This window comes from Pipistrellus kuhlii, unplaced genomic scaffold, assembly GCF_014108245.1.
Source record: "Pipistrellus kuhlii isolate mPipKuh1 unplaced genomic scaffold, mPipKuh1.p scaffold_m20_p_28, whole genome shotgun sequence".
Taxonomy (NCBI): domain Eukaryota; kingdom Metazoa; phylum Chordata; class Mammalia; order Chiroptera; family Vespertilionidae; genus Pipistrellus; species Pipistrellus kuhlii.
This window is the reverse complement of record NW_023425527.1, coordinates 615,410-635,434: the sequence shown is the minus strand read 5'-3', so window position 1 is coordinate 635,434 and position 20,025 is coordinate 615,410. Positions and strand designations below refer to the sequence as shown.

The following is a 20,025-nucleotide window of genomic DNA, read 5'->3' as shown; positions in this document are numbered from 1 at the left end:
GTTAACATTTACCAGATCACTCAAATTTTGTATAAAAGCCTATCTTATCTAGATGATCACCAAAAATAAGCAGCATCTATAAATTTTAATAACTATTATCAAAGTATCGGAAATTTATCTTTCAGAGACTAGATTACCTGCCATCACCATGTTACATACACAATTACCTTTTTCACCCTTTCTTCTCTTCCCCTGAATATTTTTACAATTAACAAAAATTGTTTAATATCATTAAATTACCTTTCAAGAACCTTTAATTTACTAACACATAAATGCAAGTCAGATCTTATCATTTAAAGCATTAACTGATAGTCTCCCAGGTAAACTTAGAAGAGGAAAAAGGACAACCATGCATAGTTTTTTAAAAAACGTTTATTTTTCAAAGAAAACGGCAACAGCCAATTGGAAACCTACTTATTCTTCAACTCCAATTTTGTTTTCTTTAAATTTAGAAATGACTTACTGATTTACTATTTTAAACAAACCCCCTCCCACTTCCCCCTTTAAATGTTTACCATCTACTCGTGCTGAATCCTTCCAAGGAGATTGCTCCAGCGTTTATCTCCAGGTCCTCGCTTTGCTCCTTTTACCAAAAAATGCAAAACACAATTCCATCGTGCATCTTAAGGGCTCCAATCGTCAAAAATAGGAAAAAAAAAAATCTTTGGAATAGCCAATTAAGTTGAATAAAAAAAAAAAAAAAAAAATCCACACGAATGCGGTTTGGTTGGGGCAGGAATCCACTCCTATGTTCCTGGTAATCTGATCCCGCTCCATGAATCCTTGTAATTCATCCTCCCTATCCTATCCACATTATGATTTGAATCCAATGATCCAGCTCCAAGGATTGGGATCCAGTGAGCCCTCTCCAATCCAAACCTTTATAACCAGCAAAACCAAAAAAGAGGAGGCAAAATGTTAGATACTGTAATCAAAAAAGGTTTCTGGGGAATGATGAGTTATGTCTGTCATCAGTTTAACAGATGTACATCAATAACTATCAAATTCCCCAAAACAAGTTTCTGAATGGTGTTCAGATAAACTTTAGAAACTTAATCATCATAGAGACTAATTGGAAGAAGCATTTTATATTTACAATTCAACTGATAATGCCAATACTTGTTACTGTACAGCGTTATTTCAGGTTTTGTGGTTGCAAGAAATTACGTATTTGAGAAGTTTACTGGTATTGTTACCCATCTAAGTCTAAACTAAACCTAATGCTCCCATCTGCAATTTAATTTGTAAATTAAAGTGTTTCAAACATGAGTCATTTATGAATATTAGTTTAAAGGGGAAGATGATACTTAAAAAGTATATTCCCAACTAGATTATCTACACCAATATGTCGGAATTCTATAATTTGCTTTCATTTTGTCTTAAAAAAAATGAAATAGCAACGCTATATCAGTCACACAGAGGACATGCAGATTTAGCAGTATTGATATTATACTCTATCTGGTTGGAATTAAAGACTCCCTGTACCCACATGTACACCAACAGCAGGTCACACATTAACAGTTGTAACTAAGCACTGTGACAAATTAGCCAGTTCTTCCCACATTAGTCCCTATTAAAACAAAAAAAGGGGGGAAGGGAGCAAGATAAACTGTTACAAATGGGCAATATAATTTTTCCACAATTGCCAAGGTTTAAAGAGCAGAGCAATTGTAGGTAAAGATAACTGCATAAGATGTTTGCAAGTGTTTTAAGGTAGATGCATATATATCATTTTTAACGCTTGCCTTTTAGTATAAGGTCAATACTGCCAATTTCATCTGTGACAATAGCACTTGGAGTCATACCATTGCCTCCATTATTGATCTGATCCTCCTCAATCCTCCTTTTGACAATCCTAAAATGATTGAAATGTGCTCCACAATCCTTAATCCAAAGCATTCTTAATCCATCTCTTCAGATATGTCTACAGAAAGACACATGAAAAGCAAGATAAACATAAGAACTTCCCCAGGTAAGATAACCACAAATATCCCCAACATCCCCGTTCACACAAACCAGAGCAGAATAGACATTTGCACAATATCACAGTCTGAAGAGAATGGAGAATAAACTAAATTCAAACAATCCTGTCTATGACATCACTTAAAATACAATTTACCAGACATGAGGGGAATGTAGATGTTAGGAGCAAGGGGATATTACACAAGAATGCAATTCAACACTTTAGCCCATTCTGAACAAAACAGTTTGAATTAAAAAAATGAAAAGATTGTACTGAGTAAAGGAAAACTGTATACAACATGGGTTCTACAAAAAGTGTCACCAATTATCTTATGTACGAGAGCGAGATCTGCTATGACGGGGAGAATAGCGTGGTGATCCTCTGCTTCTCCTTGGGGAGTAACTGCGACTCCTGCTGTTGCTTCTGCTACGGCTTCTGCTACGACTACGGCTTCGAGATCGAGATCTTCCATAACTTGGACTTCTGGGCCCATCAACTTTAACCCGGATGTAGGCAGTTTCTCCCTATTGAATAGACAGAACTTTCGATTGAAAGATCTAAGCTTTTACCTGTGTTCAGGCATGCTGCATGAGTACAATGTAGCTAAAACCAGAAATCTGGCACTTTACTTGGGCACCCTTGCCTGAATCTTACCTGCAAAATCCACTGTTAAGACCACTGTATCCAATTCTGGCCAAAGAAAAAAATAAGTGTATAACCTACCTCATGAGATCTAAACTTAGTGTTATCCAGTTTTCGAACTGCATAGGTCATATCTTCTTTCCGTACAAACTCCACGACACCAGTGCCATCTCGGTAAACATCAGCATAACATACATCACCTGCTTCACGCATGTGATCCTTTAAATCCTGCCAGCTTCCACTTGGAGGCAGTCCTGAAAAATTGACTTTTTTTTAACACCAATCACCCTGAATTTCAAATTTAAAATTTACATTAGAACCATGTAACTAATGATTACATTTAAGGTCATGGGTAAAGAGCTAAGATTCTGGAGACTGGAGTCCAAAGTTATTTGTAAAGTAAAGGATCTTCATAGTCCAGGTACCGAAACCTAACCCGATAAACCTCCATTAAAATAACCCTTGTTTATTTTCCTAAACAAGAAACTAATGTAATTTAAGATCTAGCCTAAGAAACTTACATGTTTTTTAAAAAATATATATTTTATTGATTTTTTACAGAGAGGAAGGGAAAAAGATAGAGAGCCAGAAACGTCGATGAGAGAGAAACATCGACCAGCTGCCTCCTGCACACCCCACTGGGGATGTGCCCGCAACCAACGTACATGCCCCTGACCGGAATCGAACCTGGGACCTGTCAGTCCGCAGACCGACGCTATACCGCTGAGCCAAACCGGTCTCAGCGGAACTTACATTTGTTAAACTAGCCATGCGGGGGGGGGGGGGGGGATTTAAAGTAGCTTTTCTGTTCCTTCTTCTCATCAATCCATATTAGCAGGTAAACTCACCAGAGACAACCACTCTGTTTTCAGATCGCCTGGATGGGGGGCCGTAGCGGCCTCTGGGTGCTCCGCCACCTCCGCCCCCGCCGCCGCCTCGGCCTGTACCGCGGCCGCTTCGAGGAAACTCGACCCGCAGACGGTATCCATCGTAATCGTAGCCGTCGCGACCGTACACCGCATCTTCCGCGTCCCTGCGTGATCACAGAGCGCGAGAAGGCTAAGACGCGGGGACCCGCGGGGGCGGCTGACTCGCCCGGGACCTGGCGGGCCCCCGCACATGCGCGCCGGGGGTGGAGGCGCTCACATGCGCTGCATAATGGGAAGGGCCCCTCCCCCACCCAGAAACACGCCGAGCTCCCGACCACTACACCACACCAGCCCTCAACGCCTCAGTTTCCCGCCCCGAGCCGGAGCCGGCTCCGGGAACTTCCACGGGGGGCCCAGCCACCCGAAAGGCCGAACCGACCCAGCTCCTTAATCGACTCCTGCATGGGCGATAGCGTCTCTTGCCCCCTACCTCGGAGCCCGGTCTCCCATTCTCTAACATTAAGGCCTTGGCGCTCTCCCCAACTACTCCAACCGATTTCCTCAAGGCCGCGAGCCCCAGGTCGCCTCACCGCGGGTCCTCGAACTCAACGAAGGCGAAGGGTGGTCCTCCGCGGCGATTCTTGAGGTCGATGTCGCGGATAGCGCCGTATTTGTAGAACACGTCCTCAATGTCCTTGGTTCGAATGTCTGGAGGTAAGTTACCCACGTAGATGCGACAATCATTGTTCCCTGCCGGGCCACGGATCACACCACCTCCGGACATGGCGACGACGACGACGAAAAAGCGCGGACTCGAGAACAGACCTTCCCACCAAGCCTAGCGCACGGGAGAGCGAACCTGCAGCGACACCACGGGTCCCGCGGCCCGTCCAAAATGGCGCCTTTATCTACTCGGCGCACGGATATGGGGGAGGGAAGTAGAGGAGCGGGAGGAAGCTGTATTTGATTTCAGTGCGCACGCGCAAGAGCGTAACGGGACTGCGAAAGTACGCTCACGTACGCGCGACGTCACCCTCCGCGCGAAGGGGAAAAAAGTTCCCTGTGTTCCCGATTTGCCAGTAGTTTGGTGAGGGAGTGACTAGCTTTTGATAGAAAGATACAGAGCCCTCGTGAAAGGATCATTAACCCCTGTCGAGCCTTAGGAGGTAGTTTCCTCAGGAAAAAAGCCTATTAGAGCAACTAGGATTTGGTAAAACCTACCCTAGAGCCTGTCCCACCATGCACTGCGGCGGTAACGGCCTTTGGCGGGAAAGACTCCTGGGGGCGGAGTCAAAGGGACGCGTAGGCAGTTCCGAAAACCCGGGCTTCCTCGGAGAGTGCGCCCAGCTCAGGAATTGCGCTACGTTTGATTCAATCTAGAATCAAGGGGTGACTGTCTTCCTGCCCCAGGGATATGAGGCATTTTGCAGAGATACCATAAAACATTATTGAAACTGAAGAAATCCAGGGGAATGGGAAAATAAGGAAGGAGCGCTAAGAGTCACGGATAAAGTTAGTACACATATCCGCAGTAATAGCCCGGAAAGTTCCTAGAGATGGATTGCAAATTTGATTCTGATCATCCCAGAAGTCACAGTAAAGAAGGGAACACGATTTTATTCAAAATCCAAAGTGCCTTTGAGATTAAAAAAAAAAAAAAATGGCTTAGAAGGGCATTATTTCTTAGTTTTAAAAGTTGATTGCATTTTACAAATGTACATGTACTCTCTGTGATGGTTTCCAAAATTATGCGTATATGTGCGAGTACTTTCTTCTGTAAAGAGGATTTGAAATTTTAATAAGATTCTGAAAAGGGCCTGTAGATCCCAAAAGGGGAAATAACCTCTGAAAATTTTATTGGGAAGGACAGATTGATTATCCTTCAGTGGTACTTTTTGAAACTGAGCTTTTAATTAAAAAGACAAGAACCTGATCATTTTTAAAATGAGAAGCTGAAAAAAAAAAAAAAGAGAGAGAGAGAAGCTGACCAAAAAGGACATGATTTTTAACGAATTTATTCAGTTTCTAGCGCTGTCCTATTCGGTTAGTAGCAGAAGAAATGAGAATTTATTTTTACATTGCAGGTATTTTATTCAATAGTTATTTACTGAGCATATTTTCTTTCTGTTCAAACATTCATCCATCAATTTAATTTATTTAGGTTTATCTTCTGTTGATTAATGTTAAGTCAATGATAACTGAAGTGATTTAAACAGGAGTGCTTTTAACTTCAGGACATTTTCATTCCAGAAAAATAAGAAAATCGAATTTGCTTTGATTTATACTTGTCTGTTTGAATTAATGCAGTAATTTCTGATTTTGTTCAGCTCAGAGGAATACAAGGTAGACGTTAATGCAGAGTGAATAGGACATTCTTGTTTTTCTATCAGCTTCTTTTGTATTTGAATAGAACCTGTGTTTTGGGGTCCATCTTCAGGTCAGGATTTAGCAGGAAAAGTCTGGTTGGCTCTTTATCAAGATCTCCCAGGATGGCATTAGCTTAGTGATTATTACAATTAATACTATCCATGTACCAGAGTTGATTAATAGATTTTAGTCCACAAGAACGAAAATAAACCAAACTATTTGTTCATTTGTTGGTGGTAGGGCAGATTCATTTTTAATAACCAGGATACTCAAATTGTTCTTGGCAAGACTGGAAAGCATAACAGGCATTTGCTTGGTAAATGAGAAATTAAAACAAAATGAGTTGAGGCATTTTGAGAGATACTTCATTCAGATCATGGTGAGACCTGTTAAACAACAGAGTATATAGACTCCTCAATGACAGGAAAATTCATACCCCCTGGATTTTGTGTCTGTTCCTGGACAGAGCTGGGTAAGATTGGCAATTCTCTTTCTTTAAAATAATATATACATGCACATATATTTTTTTGTTACTGATTTCAGAGAGGAAGGGAGAGGAAAAGAAACATCAATGATGAGAGAGAATTGTTGATCGGATTTATTAAATATGGATTTTACCCATTCTCAGAAGCTGATTTATTTTCAACACTGTCAACGGTTATGAAAAGTTACTTTTTCAAAAAGAAACTTTCAAAATAATTTTGAGTCAATTTGGTGAGTATATATCCTGTCAGCACTATATTTTCCCCTGGAAATAATTTCTTGGGGGGGAAAGAAATTAAAAAATTTAATTACTGTTAGGGTTGAAATGAGAAGACAGTTTTTCAGTGATTTGCAGAACATTTAAAAATCTATAACTGTGATGATAGCTCTGCAAATAATACTAAAAATCATTGAATTGTGTAGACCTACAGTAAGTGAATTATATAGTATGCAAATTATAACTCAGAACTTATTTTAAATGTCTGGGGGAAAAATATCTTCACAATCAGCAAAGTCACTCTCTAGTACCATTCCTCTAAATGCATTATTGGGGTTTGGGGTGTTCTAGAGTAATTTGCACTGAAATACAGCTCCCCTAATCTGGAAATACTGTTTATAATATTCGTGCATCTTCACTGTCTTCCCTGGAAATAACTTACATTTACTAGGTAAAGAGACACAAAGATTAGGAATATTTTATTGTACTGTGATTAGGAATTATCTCCAGGAACAGTTCACTTGCATATCTCTATTCCAGAAATTTTCAATTCGAGAGATTTTCAACCAGTGTTTTGAAACATGCAGATGATTTTAAGAGCTGTTTTCTGGCAAAATCATACCCTATTGTCATCAATAATGGAACAATAAGGATGGAAAGCATTAGCTAAAAACAAAACAAGGGGAATCAAAGAGTGAGGGAGGCCAGTCCTAAAATAAGATTACCAAAATACATTATTAGATGACATCTTTGAGTTTGAAAAGGGGCCATCCTGATTATACTATGAAATGAAAAACAATTTTCATCATTTGACCTCTTTTCCCTTTGTCAAATAAAGAAATCACAACAGCCAGTACTACAATATCATCAAGTGTGAATGAATCAATTATACCTATTTTTTGTCAGATAGGCAAAAAATATAATACATTTTTTTGTGTGACACAAATTTAGTAATTCGTTTTTGTGTGCCATGATATGAAAAGGTTGAAAATCACTGCTCTCTTCATTGTTCCATTTGTTTTGTAGATACTCTCTGAAAAAGGAAGAAATAATATATATCGTTTAATCTATATTTGTCTCATCTTCCCTAGTAAACTATGTTGAAGGCAGATTTCTGTTTTATTTCCTTTATTACCAGTAAATTCTCTCTTCAAATAAATATTATTGACAGTTTACTGACTGCTCTTTTATTTTTATTATTATTATTTTTTTTACTGCTCTTTTAAAAAGGTGGGATGGTAGATGAACCGGATGTTGTTTCTTTGGAACATCATCATATTGTCAGTGGATAGACGGAATGGTACAATAATTATTTTTCATTTCACGGTATAATCAGGATGGCCCCTTTTCAAACTCAAAGATGTCATCTAATAATGTATTTTTGGTAATCTTATTTTAGGACTGGCCTCCCTCACTCTTTGATTCCCCTTGTTTTGTTTTTAGCTAATGCTTTCCATCCTTATTGTTCCATTATTGATGACAAAAGGGTATGATTTTGCCAGAAATCAGCTCTTAAAATCATCTATAAGGAAGAGATATATTTTCACCATGTCTTTCTCTTCCTAATTGTTACTACCTCTCTCCTTCTTGCTGCTCAGTTCTCTCTCTTAGAAATTGAAACTCAGCTGCATATTGTACATTTCCTAATTTGGTTGAGTAATGGCTCTTTAAGGAATTATATTTTTAAAATATGGCAGATATGCTTTATTTGCTAAAAATGCTATCTATTTTGGCAATTTAATCTTAAGGCCTGAGTCCTATATAAATGTTAGCTATTTTATTATTAGTAGTAGTTATATGTTAACACTGCTGCCAATTGGGTTAGAAATAATTTCAATAAATTTTTTTAATTTGAAATTTTGAGAGTGTGATTGTTTTTTCTCTTTATTATTTTAGAAGATACCCCAGATTAGCTGAAAACTCTCAGAATTACTTTTCTAAATTTGCTTGCAAAATAGACTACATGCCCATAAGCCTAAAATACAGGGTGGGGCAAAAGAAGGTTTACTAGTACAGTTGTTTGTATGGAAAGTAATACAATAACTAACAGTACAAGAATAAACCCTGGTATTTTTTAAAAATATATATTTTATTGATTTTTTACAGAGAGGAGGAGAGAGGGATAGAGAGGCAGAAACGATGAGAGAGAAACACTGATCAGCCGCCTCCTACACACCCTCCACCGGGGATGTGCCCGCAATCAACGTACATGCCCCTGACCGGAATCGAACCTGGGACCTTTCAGTCCGCAGACCAACGCTCTACCACTGAGCCAAACTGGTTTTCGGCTAAACCCTGGTATTATGTGAACTCACAACTAAACCTGTTTGCCCCACCTTGTATTGATTTATCTGGCCCTTACAGAAAAAATTTGCCAGTCTGAGAAGAAAATAGCCTGCTTTTGTAATTTTTTGCTTAAACCTAAGTAAAAAATTCAGTTTTGTCATGTTCTCTCTCTCTCATATGTGTTTTTGTCATGGGTAAGAGCTTACATTGTTAGGAAGTTGTAAACATAAATAATACACATTTTTAAGTGCTATGCTGCTGCTACATGCTTCATCGGACATTGCTACAGTTTAGTGATAAGGTTCAAAGACCTGGTGGAAACAAACTTCTTTGCTGGTCTAACAAGCCTAGAACAGAAGTTTTTGCTCTGCTGTAATTGGTTGATTTTTTTGGTTGGTTTGTGGTTTTTTTTTGTTGTTGCCTCAAAATGCTCAGGGCAAGGGTGCGAGTTTCTGTAATCATTCTGGCATTGAAATGATGTTGCATGCAAAGAATCCATACAGGTTTTGTTCTAAGTAAATATCTACTAATGTCTACTCACTGGAATTTCCAGATGACATTTCCAAAATTTGCAGATTGTGTTCTACCGTTTTGGAGTCCCACCAGTTTTCAGACTGGTGCTGGTTCCACCATGCAGGCCCCATGAGGGCTACTAGATGTGGTGAGCAGTATAGTCAACAATCTATAGACCCATGCCTGTGGGATATTTCCTTGTCTGACTGCAGTTTCTTCTAAGTTAATGTCTGCTCTTTGTAGAATGCAGACTCCAGGGGAGAGAAAACTATTTCCCTTGGCTCGTTGGGATCTATGTTCATATAAGTTGACTGAGAATGAGAATGTTTGCCTTTATAGGAATTTCCTCTCTTTTATGCAGGAATACAACCTCTCCCTCTGCCTCAGGTCAACATGGGCCAACATCAATATATTTTCCAAAGTTTGGATTGTTCACTATTAACACCACATGTAGGGCATTCTCAGTACATATATAAGGTTGAATCTTGCCAGCCAAACATGGTCCAGGACATTTTTCCTTTTCCAATCTCAGTTCCTCTAGTAAGTGATAAAAACCAAGTCTGAATATCCTTCATGTGGTCTTTTGGATCTTCGTTTCCGATACAGTGCAAGCCACAGCTTAAATATTAATAAGAACATACACATTCCTGCAAAGCATCTACATCTGTACAGAGATAAGAAATATTTCTATCTATACAAAGCCCCCATAATTTTGTGGTGGTAGGTGGTCTTCACCAAAAACAATAATTTATATGCCTAAGTAGTATATTCAGCTTCTTAGCCTAAAATTTCTGCATTTAGAAAAATGCTTCATATTCATCCCTGCCCTTCTCACCCAAGGACACATTTTTCTGGTTTTTACTAATGACACTCAAATCTCCAATCTGGGTTTGTTATCAGGCTTAAAATTCCCACTAAGGGGTTCATTCCTCAAAAGGGGGCATGCAGGAGGCAGGTGTGGCTCAATTGGTTGAAGTGTCCTGTACATTGAAGGGTTGCAGGTTTGATTCCAGGTCAGGGCACATACTCAGGTTGTGGGTTCAGTCCCCAAATATGGCATGTTTCTCTCTTATCTTTCTTTTTCTTAAAAAAAAAAAAAAAAAAAGTACTATTAAAATAATTTTTTCCAAAATGAGTATTGGTTTGTTTGTTTATTTATTTATATAGTAAAGGTGGAAATTTATTGAAAAACAAGTACAGACTCCCATGTGGGGAGGAGGGAATAATCTCACAGCACAAACTCCCACATGGGGAGGGGGAAGGAGTCCCCAACGAGTGTTGCTTTAAATTTGTGCAACTAGAGAGCCCCTAACCTCAAAGTAATCTAAAGGATTATCAGATCTCCCACCTTAATAGATGCAGTGACTGCTTACCAACCTAAAATGTGTTTTCCTAGCTTCCCCTGAATCCATGTTTTTTTGTTAGTTTGTTTTAACAGATTTTTAAATTGATTTCAGATAGGAACTGCGAGGGAGAGAGAGAGCTAGAAACATCCATGATGAGAGAGAATCATGGTTCTGCTGCCTCCTGCATGCCCCCGATTGGGGATGGAGCCCGAAACCCAGACATGTGCCTTGACAAGGGAATCAAACAGTGACCTCCTGGTTCCTAGATCCATGCTTAACCACTGAGCCACATCATCCAGATAAATCCAGGGTTTTTTAAAAATATGGACATTTCTGTTAATAATGCTTTATCAAGTCACAATTCTGGAGTTTCTTATAAGTTCTTAGTTTACAAATATGCATTAGAATATTGGGGCTTTAGTTAATTTCCCACCTGACAATGTGCTTTTAAAATTCTCTAACTGCACTTAGAAAAAATACATTTTTCTAGGTGTTTATGCAACAATTTGTATTCAACTATTTGAATGCCAAGGCCATGCCCCAAGAGATTCAATATTCCCTACAGTGTTTCAATAATTTTTTAAAATATGTTTTTATTGATTTCAGAGAGGAAGGAAGGAGAGATAGAAACATCAATGATGAGAATCATTGATCAGCGGCCACCTGTGTGCCCCCTACTAGGCTCGAACCCGCAACCCAGGCATGTGCCCTTGACCAGAATCAAACCCAGGACCATTCACATGCCAGTGGTCTATCCACTGAGCCAAACTGGCTAGGGCATGTTTCAATAATTTTTGAGGCTTTGCCTTAAATAAAAATAAGTACTTGTTTTGAGATGGCATAAAGTAGTAGAGGCTCTAACTATATTTTGCACCATACCAAATACTTAAAGTCATTTCCAAAGTTTACACTACGATAAACAGCAAATATAAAACAGTATAGTTAAAAATACCTATAACTGCCCAGCAGGCAGGGTTCAGTGGTTAAGCATTGACTTATGAACCAGGCAAGTGGTCACGGTTCGATTCCCAGTCAGGGTTGTGGGCTTGATCCCCAGTGTGAGGTGTGCTGGAGGCAGCCCATCAATGATTCTCTGTCATCATTGATTTTTCCAACTCTATCTCCCTCCCTTCCTCTCTGAAATCAATAAGAATTTTAAAAAAACACTATACTAACCAACTTTTCTTAGGCAAGGCTGTAATAATAAACAGCCTCCCAAATCTCAGTGGTTTAATAAAGAAACAGGTTTATTTGTTTATATTACGTTAGCAACCATGCATCAGCAGAGGCACTATACGTATTATTATGGAACCCGGGAGTCTGGTACAGAGGAAAGATGGGCTTTGAACAAAATGGGTTTGGGTTTAAATCCCTTTTACTAGCTGTCTGATCTTGCACAACTTTCCTAACCTGCATAAGCTTCTGTTTCTTCACCCTTAAAATGTGGATAAGAGTACTTTTGGAGCCCGGATTGTTTTGGCTCAGTGGATAGAGTGTTGGCCTGCAGACTGAGGGATCCCAGGTTTGATTCTGGTCAAGGGCATGTACCTTGGATAAGGGCACATCCCCAGTAGGGGGCGTGCAGGAGGCAGCTGATGGATGTTTCTCTCTCATCAATGTTTCTTTCTATCTCTCCCTCTCCCTTCCTCTCTGTAAAAAAAGTAAAAAAAAAAAATCTATTTTTTAAAAATAAAAAATAATTTTCCCATATTTTTTTTTAAAATTACTTTTGGAGTTGTGGAAATTAAATGAAGTAACATGTGGAAATCAACTGGTGGTAGAGAAGTCTGCACATGGAGGTTCTTAACAGCGGTTCCTATTTAGGCTCTGATCACCTAATGTCCTTGGATTTTCAACATTTAAGGTTCAGATGTTGTTCTGTTATATTCTTCTTTGGAAGAAAGGATAAAAAGTGAAACTCAAGTTAGTCTGTCTTGTGGATAAATAACTTAATGGAAAAGAATGGTAGAGTTCTTGCCAAAATTAAGTTGTTTTGGGATTCTTTTGAGGGGGAAGATATGGCTGATGCTGAAAAAGAGTTGGGAAACAAAAGTGTCCCTGCCATTTGGCCTTTAGTGCGACCCAAACATATAGCTGGAGGAGACGGGTTAGCCCTTTTGTCTTTCTATGTTTCCTTTTTTTTTTTTTTTTTAAATATATTTTATTGATTTTTTACAGAGAGAAAGGGAGAGGGACAGAGAGCTAACATCGATAAGAGAGAAACTGCCTCCTGCACACCCCCTACCGGGGATATGCCCGAAACCAAAGTACATGCCCTTGACCTGAATCGAACCTGGGACCTTCCAGTCCACAGGCCAACGTTCTATCCACTGAGCCAAACCAGTTTCGGCTGTCTTTTCTATGTTTCTGAAGAATGTTTCCCGTGTGGAAAAGCTGACAGGATGCCATAAATCTCCTAATGAATGTAATGCTTTTCTCTGTTGCTTGGGGCTTATCTGTGTGTGTGTTTTTTAACCATCAAGTAGTTGGGAAAACATCTCAGGTTCCCCTTGCTAATCTGTTTGGTGTGCCAAGCAGCAGCCTATTGGAAAAGTACAGACTTTGGAGTCAAACAGATCTGAATTTGAATCCTGACCATTCCACTTATTAGTTATATTATGGTGGACATCTAAACTAATGTCCTTTTACTCATCAATTCATCTGTTAGTGCACTCATTCTCATTCAGAACATCTATTGAGTACTCCCACTATGCCAGGCCCTAGGCTGGACATCAGGGGTACAGAGTTAAAGAAACATGACACCTGCCAGGACAATTTGCCCTTGGTCTATAACCATAGCCTGCAAACTTTCCCAACCATTCATATTATTAAGAAAACATTGGAGCACAAACCCCTCACATATGTACATTTTTAAAAGGTACCTGACTTCTAGACTGTTACATTGTGTACATAATAAGATATTTGATTTAAAAATATATAGCATCCTGGTCAGGTGGCTAAGTTGATTGGAGCCTCACCCCATATACCACAAGGTTTTGGGTTTGGTTCCTGGTCAGGGCACTTATCTATGGGTGTTGCTCTCTCACATTGATGTTTTTCTCTCTCCTCCTCTCTAAAAACATATTCTTGGGTGAGGAATGTGTAGAAGTAGATATGAATCAGATATAGGTATATATAGATATAGATAGTATCACATACCACCTAGTGCATACATCCAACTTTAGAGATCAGAAGTATCCTAGTGGTAAGCTTTCACTTTCCATATCATCAAAACTGTAATGATGAAATCTTTCTAATGGTATTTTTTTTTTTGTAGTCAGTAATTTTGATGCATTGGTTTTGATTGATTATCGTAATCTTCCAATGGTGCTGGAGGGAGATATTTGGAACACGTATTGAAAGCAAGGAGATGAGAGCAAGGATTAGAACCTGTGTCTCCATGTTCTTTCTCTGTGTCCTCTCAGTACCCAGCCCCACTCTCCAGAGGCTAAAGCTAGGTGACCATGAACCTTTGTGTATGGTTATTCATAAAGTGAATCACTAGAGCCAAGTATAGTGCTCAAAGCTTCCTGTGCATTTTATTTAATCCTCATGACAAGCCTATTGTTACCTCCCATTTTATAAATAATAAACAGAGGCACAGAGAGGTTAAGAGTCTAGCTCAAGGTCAACCAATTAGCCAAACAGCTGTGTAGGGTTGGTACCCATAGATGCCCAGTCTTTAATGCAAACTGAGCACTGATGTCTACTCTAATGATCCTAGGTTGATCTGAATGGGGTTCTCAGATAGGCTTCTGACTGGGAAGGAGGATAGACATTGTGGCCCTCGATACCAGAGTGAGGCCAAAACAGTCACCCAGTAGCAAGTAATCCTAACATCTCTTGGCCAAGTTCTTGGAATGCAGGAGTCAGCAGTCTCTCCTAAGTGATGAAATTTCAGTTTGGTTTGGGTTTTGAAAATATCATTGCAACTAGCCCTTTGCCCTGGCTCTCCTTTAGAAACTTGTTCCGTGGCCCCAGATGAACCCAGAGCCTTTTGTATTCAGTGAAAGCTTGGGCAGCAGCACCTTTAAAATATAATACTTGAATCATTTGAAGCAGGGCCTCAAGTCAAATTGTTGCCATAAAAACACAGATTCTGGGACTCAGAGATACAAAGAAAAAAAAAGGATAAAGTTTCTTTTGCTGGTAGAGATGCTCATAGAAGCCCAGCAATCCTATCTCTGTGTAGGGCCAAAGGAGAGAAAATGTATGTAAAGGGTAACAGAAGAGATGCCATAATATGTCATCAAATTTAGATCACTTGGCCCTAGGAATTACCTGAGAAACAGAGGTTTGCTTAAAAGCAGGGTTAAAGTGAAAATCACTGAACTTTGAACTGGAAAAAAAATTTCAAAATCACCCAGTCTAATAATTTTATGACAGAAGGAAAGAGGCCCAGAGAGGGAGGCAGCTTCCTGAAGGTCACTGATCTGAAGAATTTCAGGCCACTGCTCACAGCCCTGCCCCACCTGGCTAAGCCGGGGGGAGGGTGTAAACAGGTAAGGAGGAAAGTGCAAAGCATCTTCAGGAATGCCAGTAAACAGAGCAGCTTAGCTACAGAACAAGAAAAGGTTGTTGAAAGAAAGGCACTGCCCAAGATTGGATAGAGCCAGCCCAAAGGTAACAACAGGGAGTCCAGGAGATTCATACTTGAGGAAGGGGCAAGGCAGGGAGGCCAGTGAGGACACTATTGGGGAAGGTGTGTGCTAGAAGTCCTAGGATTTTATATTTTACCTCCTAATGCTGAATCGGACACAACACAGCAATTAAAATGTTTGCTTCCATTAAATTCCAAATGTGATGTAAAATTAGTGCTTTTCCCCCTGCCTCCATTCAGGCTGAACACTTAGTAGGCAACATTTCTGTCCCTCCTCTCCATCTTTTTAATGGTGGTTTCTGTTGCTTCTGGTTTGAGAGTGGGAAGAAGCAGGAACATGCCCACTTAATTGGTCCTGACATGGGGATTTGACATTGATGTTCTCAGAACTGGGCAGGTTTTTAAAGCTGACAATTTCATGGGTACTTTATATACCACCCCATCATAATCAGTTCAGACAATTATAACAAAGTATCACAGCATGGGTGGTTGATAGTCAGCAGGAATTTATCACATTTCTAAGGTCAGGGTGCCAGCACAGACAGATTTTAGTGAGAACTCTCTTCTGGGTTGCAGACTACTGACCAGTCTCATTGTATCTTCACAGGGCAGAAAGCCAGCCAACAAGCTCTTTGGTCTCTTATGAGGACACTGACCCCATTCATGAGGGCTCCACTCTTTTGACCTAATCACCTTCCAAAGGTCCCACTTGCTAATACCATCACATTGGGGGGTAAGATTTCAACATATGAATTTGGGCGGGGGGGGGGGGGGGGCGGGGAGAGTGTGGAGGAGAGAGACATAAACACTTGGTCCAGAACACCTCTGTTACTGGGGATCTTTCACCTGCATTATTCTGGCTCATCGACTACTTCTTCCTCCATACCTCCATACCTCATACGCTATACCTCCAGTTTCTCTCTCTCTCTCTCTCTCTCTCTCTCTCTCTCTTTTTAATATATATATATATATATATATATATATATATATATGTATGTGTATGTATATATATATTTGATTTTTTACAGAGAGGAAGAGAGAGGGATAGAGACTTAGAAACATCGATGAGAGAGAAACATCGATCAGCTGCCTCCTGCAACCTCTCCCCACCACTGGGGAATTGAACCCGGGACCTTTCAGTTTGCAGGCCAACGCTCTATCCACTGAGCCAAACCGGTTTCGGCCCTCCAGTTTCTCATGGCTGAGATATCTTTTTGCCATTCTTGGCTATTCCAGACCAAACCTCATGGCTCTCAACTTAGCCTCAACAACTCTGAGTATAGTTACTTCCCAAGTGTAAACCTCTCCTCTCCCGTGCCTCTTGCCATTTTGATTTCTCAGGCTTGACAACCTGAGGTAGGGGAGGAATGGAACTTCTAGCACAGCATTCTCCAAAGATTTCTCATCTCAAATCTTACCTTCATCTCTTCTGAACCTTAAATATTCTTTGCCACTTACTTTGCAAATCCTGATCTAGCAGCTTCACTTTGACATTTGATATTTATTGTGATTCAGCTGGAACTTCTAATGTCAACATTTAATTTCATTTTACTTAAGACACCTTGTGAACCAAAATATTGGTTCCACACATTTCCCTCCAGCTCCTATTTGAATCCTGAGCATTAATATGACATTTACTTCTATTTTTCAAGCATAAGATACCGGATTTATTTCCCATGCCCCACATCTTCTAGATCTAAATCTGTGAGAGAGGGGCTCTAATTAAAGGGGGGTGGGAAGAGGGAGACAGTAGTTCAATCAAATTCTGTAAGGCCTTGAGGCAACCCTGTGTGGCACTCTAACTCCAGAGAGGAGTTGCTGTTCCTCCCTCACACTTCAGGATGCAGTGTGAAGTGGTGGGACAGTGGCAGGGGGCAGACTTCTTCAAGGACAGACTGAGACATTGTGGGGACTCCCTGCAGGAAGAGACAAGAGCCAAAGGAATTCAGGAACTTGAGCCATACGTGACCTTGAGCAAGTTACTTCTCAGGCCCAATCTGGAGACAGTGAGTGAAGGACCAGTGCTATCCCAACTTCATCACATCCCAGAAAACCCAAGTTAAAGCCCCTTTAATACGTTATGTAATTACTAGGTTTCATTTTCCAATATATTTTTTGAAATAGTGAACCCATCTCTCTTTGCTTCTACTTTTACTGTGACTCAGATTCTTATTTCTGAGTTTTCTTGCTGTGCCCCTTATTCTTTCGATAATGTTGTTTTCATCTTCTCTTGCCTCTGGTTTCTTAATGTGCCCTGTGAATTATATTCACTCGCTCAGACAGGGGTGTGGAGGAAGCATAGGCCAGGAAACCCAGCAAGCTCTAGCTAATGCATGGGAGCCTTTAGCTTGTTGATTACTACAATTGTTGCCTAGTGGAACAGTGAGCCATTAGCTGGGTTCTTACCCTCCTATTAGTATACTCTATAATTTAATCACAATTAGACTCCCAGAAACATAGAAAGAGGAAACAAGTAAGCAAAGGAGGCAGATGGCACAAAGCAACAGCAGCTGGGAGTTTTTAATCAAAGGCACTGTTTTCGGAAGGTATACAGCCAAGGGAGGGCGAGGTAAGAGCTTAGAATGAGGTCATTGGGGAAGTGATTAAAGGTACTTTGAGTTTTACTTTCTGGCATTGAGGTTGGGGTCAGCTGAACACTGACATCAGGGGCTGAGCTGAGCTGGCTTGTTTAATAGCAATAGGGATGGAAGGAGGTCTTGAGAGGTGATCCCATGTCCCTTCACCCCTCTCCTCAGAATCTGCAGAAGGAAGGTCCTAGAGGAGGTTTTTCTTTGTCTCCCTTGGCTTTCTCCCTTAGGGTCCAAAGCAAGCCCATGACTGTACATATGCTGGGATCAGCCTCCTTTCTGCGGCCTCACAGAAGATGACCATTTCCACTGGCTATGTGTCCTACTGAGAAATGTAGATGCAGGCAGTGTGTATAACTAGGGCTGGAAGTAGAAGACATTGTGTGATAGAGGACATTTGAGGAGGAGGTCCTTAGACCCTTCCACAGGACTGTTGTCCTACTCAAGCTTCAGAAACCTAGGTTGTAGTGTAAAGAGAGGAACCCCATCACCTGAGCCCTCAAATGACAAGGAAACTATTATATATCCCACTCCTGCATGGAACTGATCCACACACAAAAAGAGCCAAGTGTGAAAATTCAGCCTAGTCCAGTCCTTCTTTATCCTATATAAGAGTAATATGCAAATAGACTGATTGGCAGAATGACCAGGTCACTATGGCGCACACTGACAACCAGGGAGCAGATGCTCAATGCAGGAGCTGGCCCCTGGTGGTCAGTGCACTCCCACAGGGGGGGCGCTGCTCAGCCAGAAGCCGGGCTTGCGGCTGGCGAGCGCAGCGTAGCGGCAGTGGTGGGAGCCTCTCCTGCCTCCACAGCAGCGCTGAGGATGTCCGACTGTTGACTTAGGCCCCAGAGTGGGCCTAAGCCGTCAGTCAGATATCCCTTGAGGGTTCCCAGACTGTGAGAATTTTGTGCAATAGGCCTCTAGTTCAATAACAGCCACCTTTGGCCAAGAGTATTGTGGGGATGTGGTGAGGAGTGGGGGGTGGAGGAGTCTGGAACAAGGCAGGGTAAGGAAGAATTTGGGAGACTGAGCAACTATAGGCAAAATTATTAAATACTTTGGAAGCATCCATGACTCTTTATTCTCTCTACTGCTCTTAACAATAAGGATTCAGTACTCCTATCAGTCCACGAATCCTGTATAATAAAAGGCTAATAAACAAATTGTCCCCTTGACCGGGATCTTAGGACCTACGTACAGCCGACCTCATCCCCAATCAGCCCCCTGAACCCCAATCAGGGCGGGCCGGCCGGACCCAAACCTTGCATGAATTTGTGCACTGGGCCTCTAGTGTATTTAATAATTGGACACCCTAATGGATATTAGAAGAAGTTTCTTCCATATTCCAGAAGATTCTGGAAACCAAGGCTTCTTTCCTCAAATCAGAAGGCAAGACCTGGGGGCATGGGAAAGAGGATTTTTCCCTCCTTCTGACTTTCTTGGCATCAAACTCTCCACTTCTCATGGTAACCTTGTGATCCTAATTGGGGACTTTCCAGGACAATTCCAGTTTCAAATCTTACCCTATTGTCCTCATAAGTACTTGTGAGGCCACATGTCCTGATTCTATTGTGGAAAGAGCCATAAGTACAATTCTAGCTCAGAGTATTTCCTGTCCAGCTGAGTCTACATAAATCTTGCCCTTCCCTGGCACCTAGGCATAGTGGTATTTGGAAGATTTGCTGGAATTCCAGCTAAGGAAAAATTAGCTTGCGGGTTGGTGTAGGAGCAAAAGATAGGTGACCTTTTTTGTTTTTTAAATATATTTTTATTAATTTCAGAGAGGAAGGGAGAGGGAGTGAGAGTGAGAAACATCAATGATGAGAGAGAATCATTGATTGGCTGCCTCGTGCAGGCTCCTTACTGGGGATTAAGCCCACAACCTGGGCATGTGCCCTTGACTAAAATCCAACCCAGGACCCTTCAGTCAACAGGCTGATGCTCTATCCACTGAGCCATGCTAGCTAGGACTGACCTATTTTTTTTAAGCTTGATTCTAAAGCCCCCGCAGACAAAAATCCACCCTCATGATAGAGATTCAGACCTGTTTTCGTCTTTAAGCCTCAGACAAGGGTACATGGTTTCATCCTTTAAGCTGTCTTTCTCCCACCAGTTCTTTGATAAAAATCCCTTCAATAGGTATGG

The 20,025-nt window shown here is 40.9% G+C and overlaps 1 protein-coding gene across 4 annotated transcripts; it reads right to left on the bottom strand.

Moving 5' to 3' along the window:
* Positions 1-354: 354 nt before the first annotated feature.
* SRSF1 (serine and arginine rich splicing factor 1) lies at positions 355-4,405 on the bottom strand. 4 transcript variants are annotated; one of them, XR_004990788.2, is made up of 5 exons: positions 4,065-4,403; positions 3,454-3,638; positions 2,687-2,859; positions 1,806-1,924; positions 355-879 (listed from the first exon to the last, which is right to left on the bottom strand). XR_004990788.2 is itself a non-coding variant. In XM_036454380.2 (4 exons), the coding sequence occupies exons 1-4, from the start codon at positions 4,256-4,258 to the stop codon at positions 1,886-1,888; spliced, it is 591 nt and encodes a 196-aa protein (XP_036310273.1). In that variant the 5' UTR covers positions 4,259-4,404; the 3' UTR covers positions 355-1,885. The 4 variants fall into 4 exon arrangements, 2 of the variants coding, with proteins under 2 accessions (XP_036310273.1, XP_036310271.1); XR_004990787.2 differs by having other exon boundaries at positions 1,806-2,859; positions 4,065-4,405; XM_036454380.2 differs by having other exon boundaries at positions 355-1,924; positions 4,065-4,404.
* Between the last annotated feature and the right edge of the window lie 15,620 nt (positions 4,406-20,025).

Coding starts and splice junctions, on each gene's coding strand:
- SRSF1 (XM_036454378.2), bottom strand. CDS start 4,258: ATGTCCGGAGGTGGTGTGATCCGTGGCCCGGCAGGGAACAATGATTGT. Junction 2,860..3,453: donor AAACAGAGTGGTTGTCTCTG/GTGAGTTTACCT, acceptor TCAATTTTTCAG/GACTGCCTCCAAGTGGAAGC. Junction 2,488..2,686: donor CTAAGTTTAGATCTCATGAG/GTAGGTTATACA, acceptor TCTATTCAATAG/GGAGAAACTGCCTACATCCG.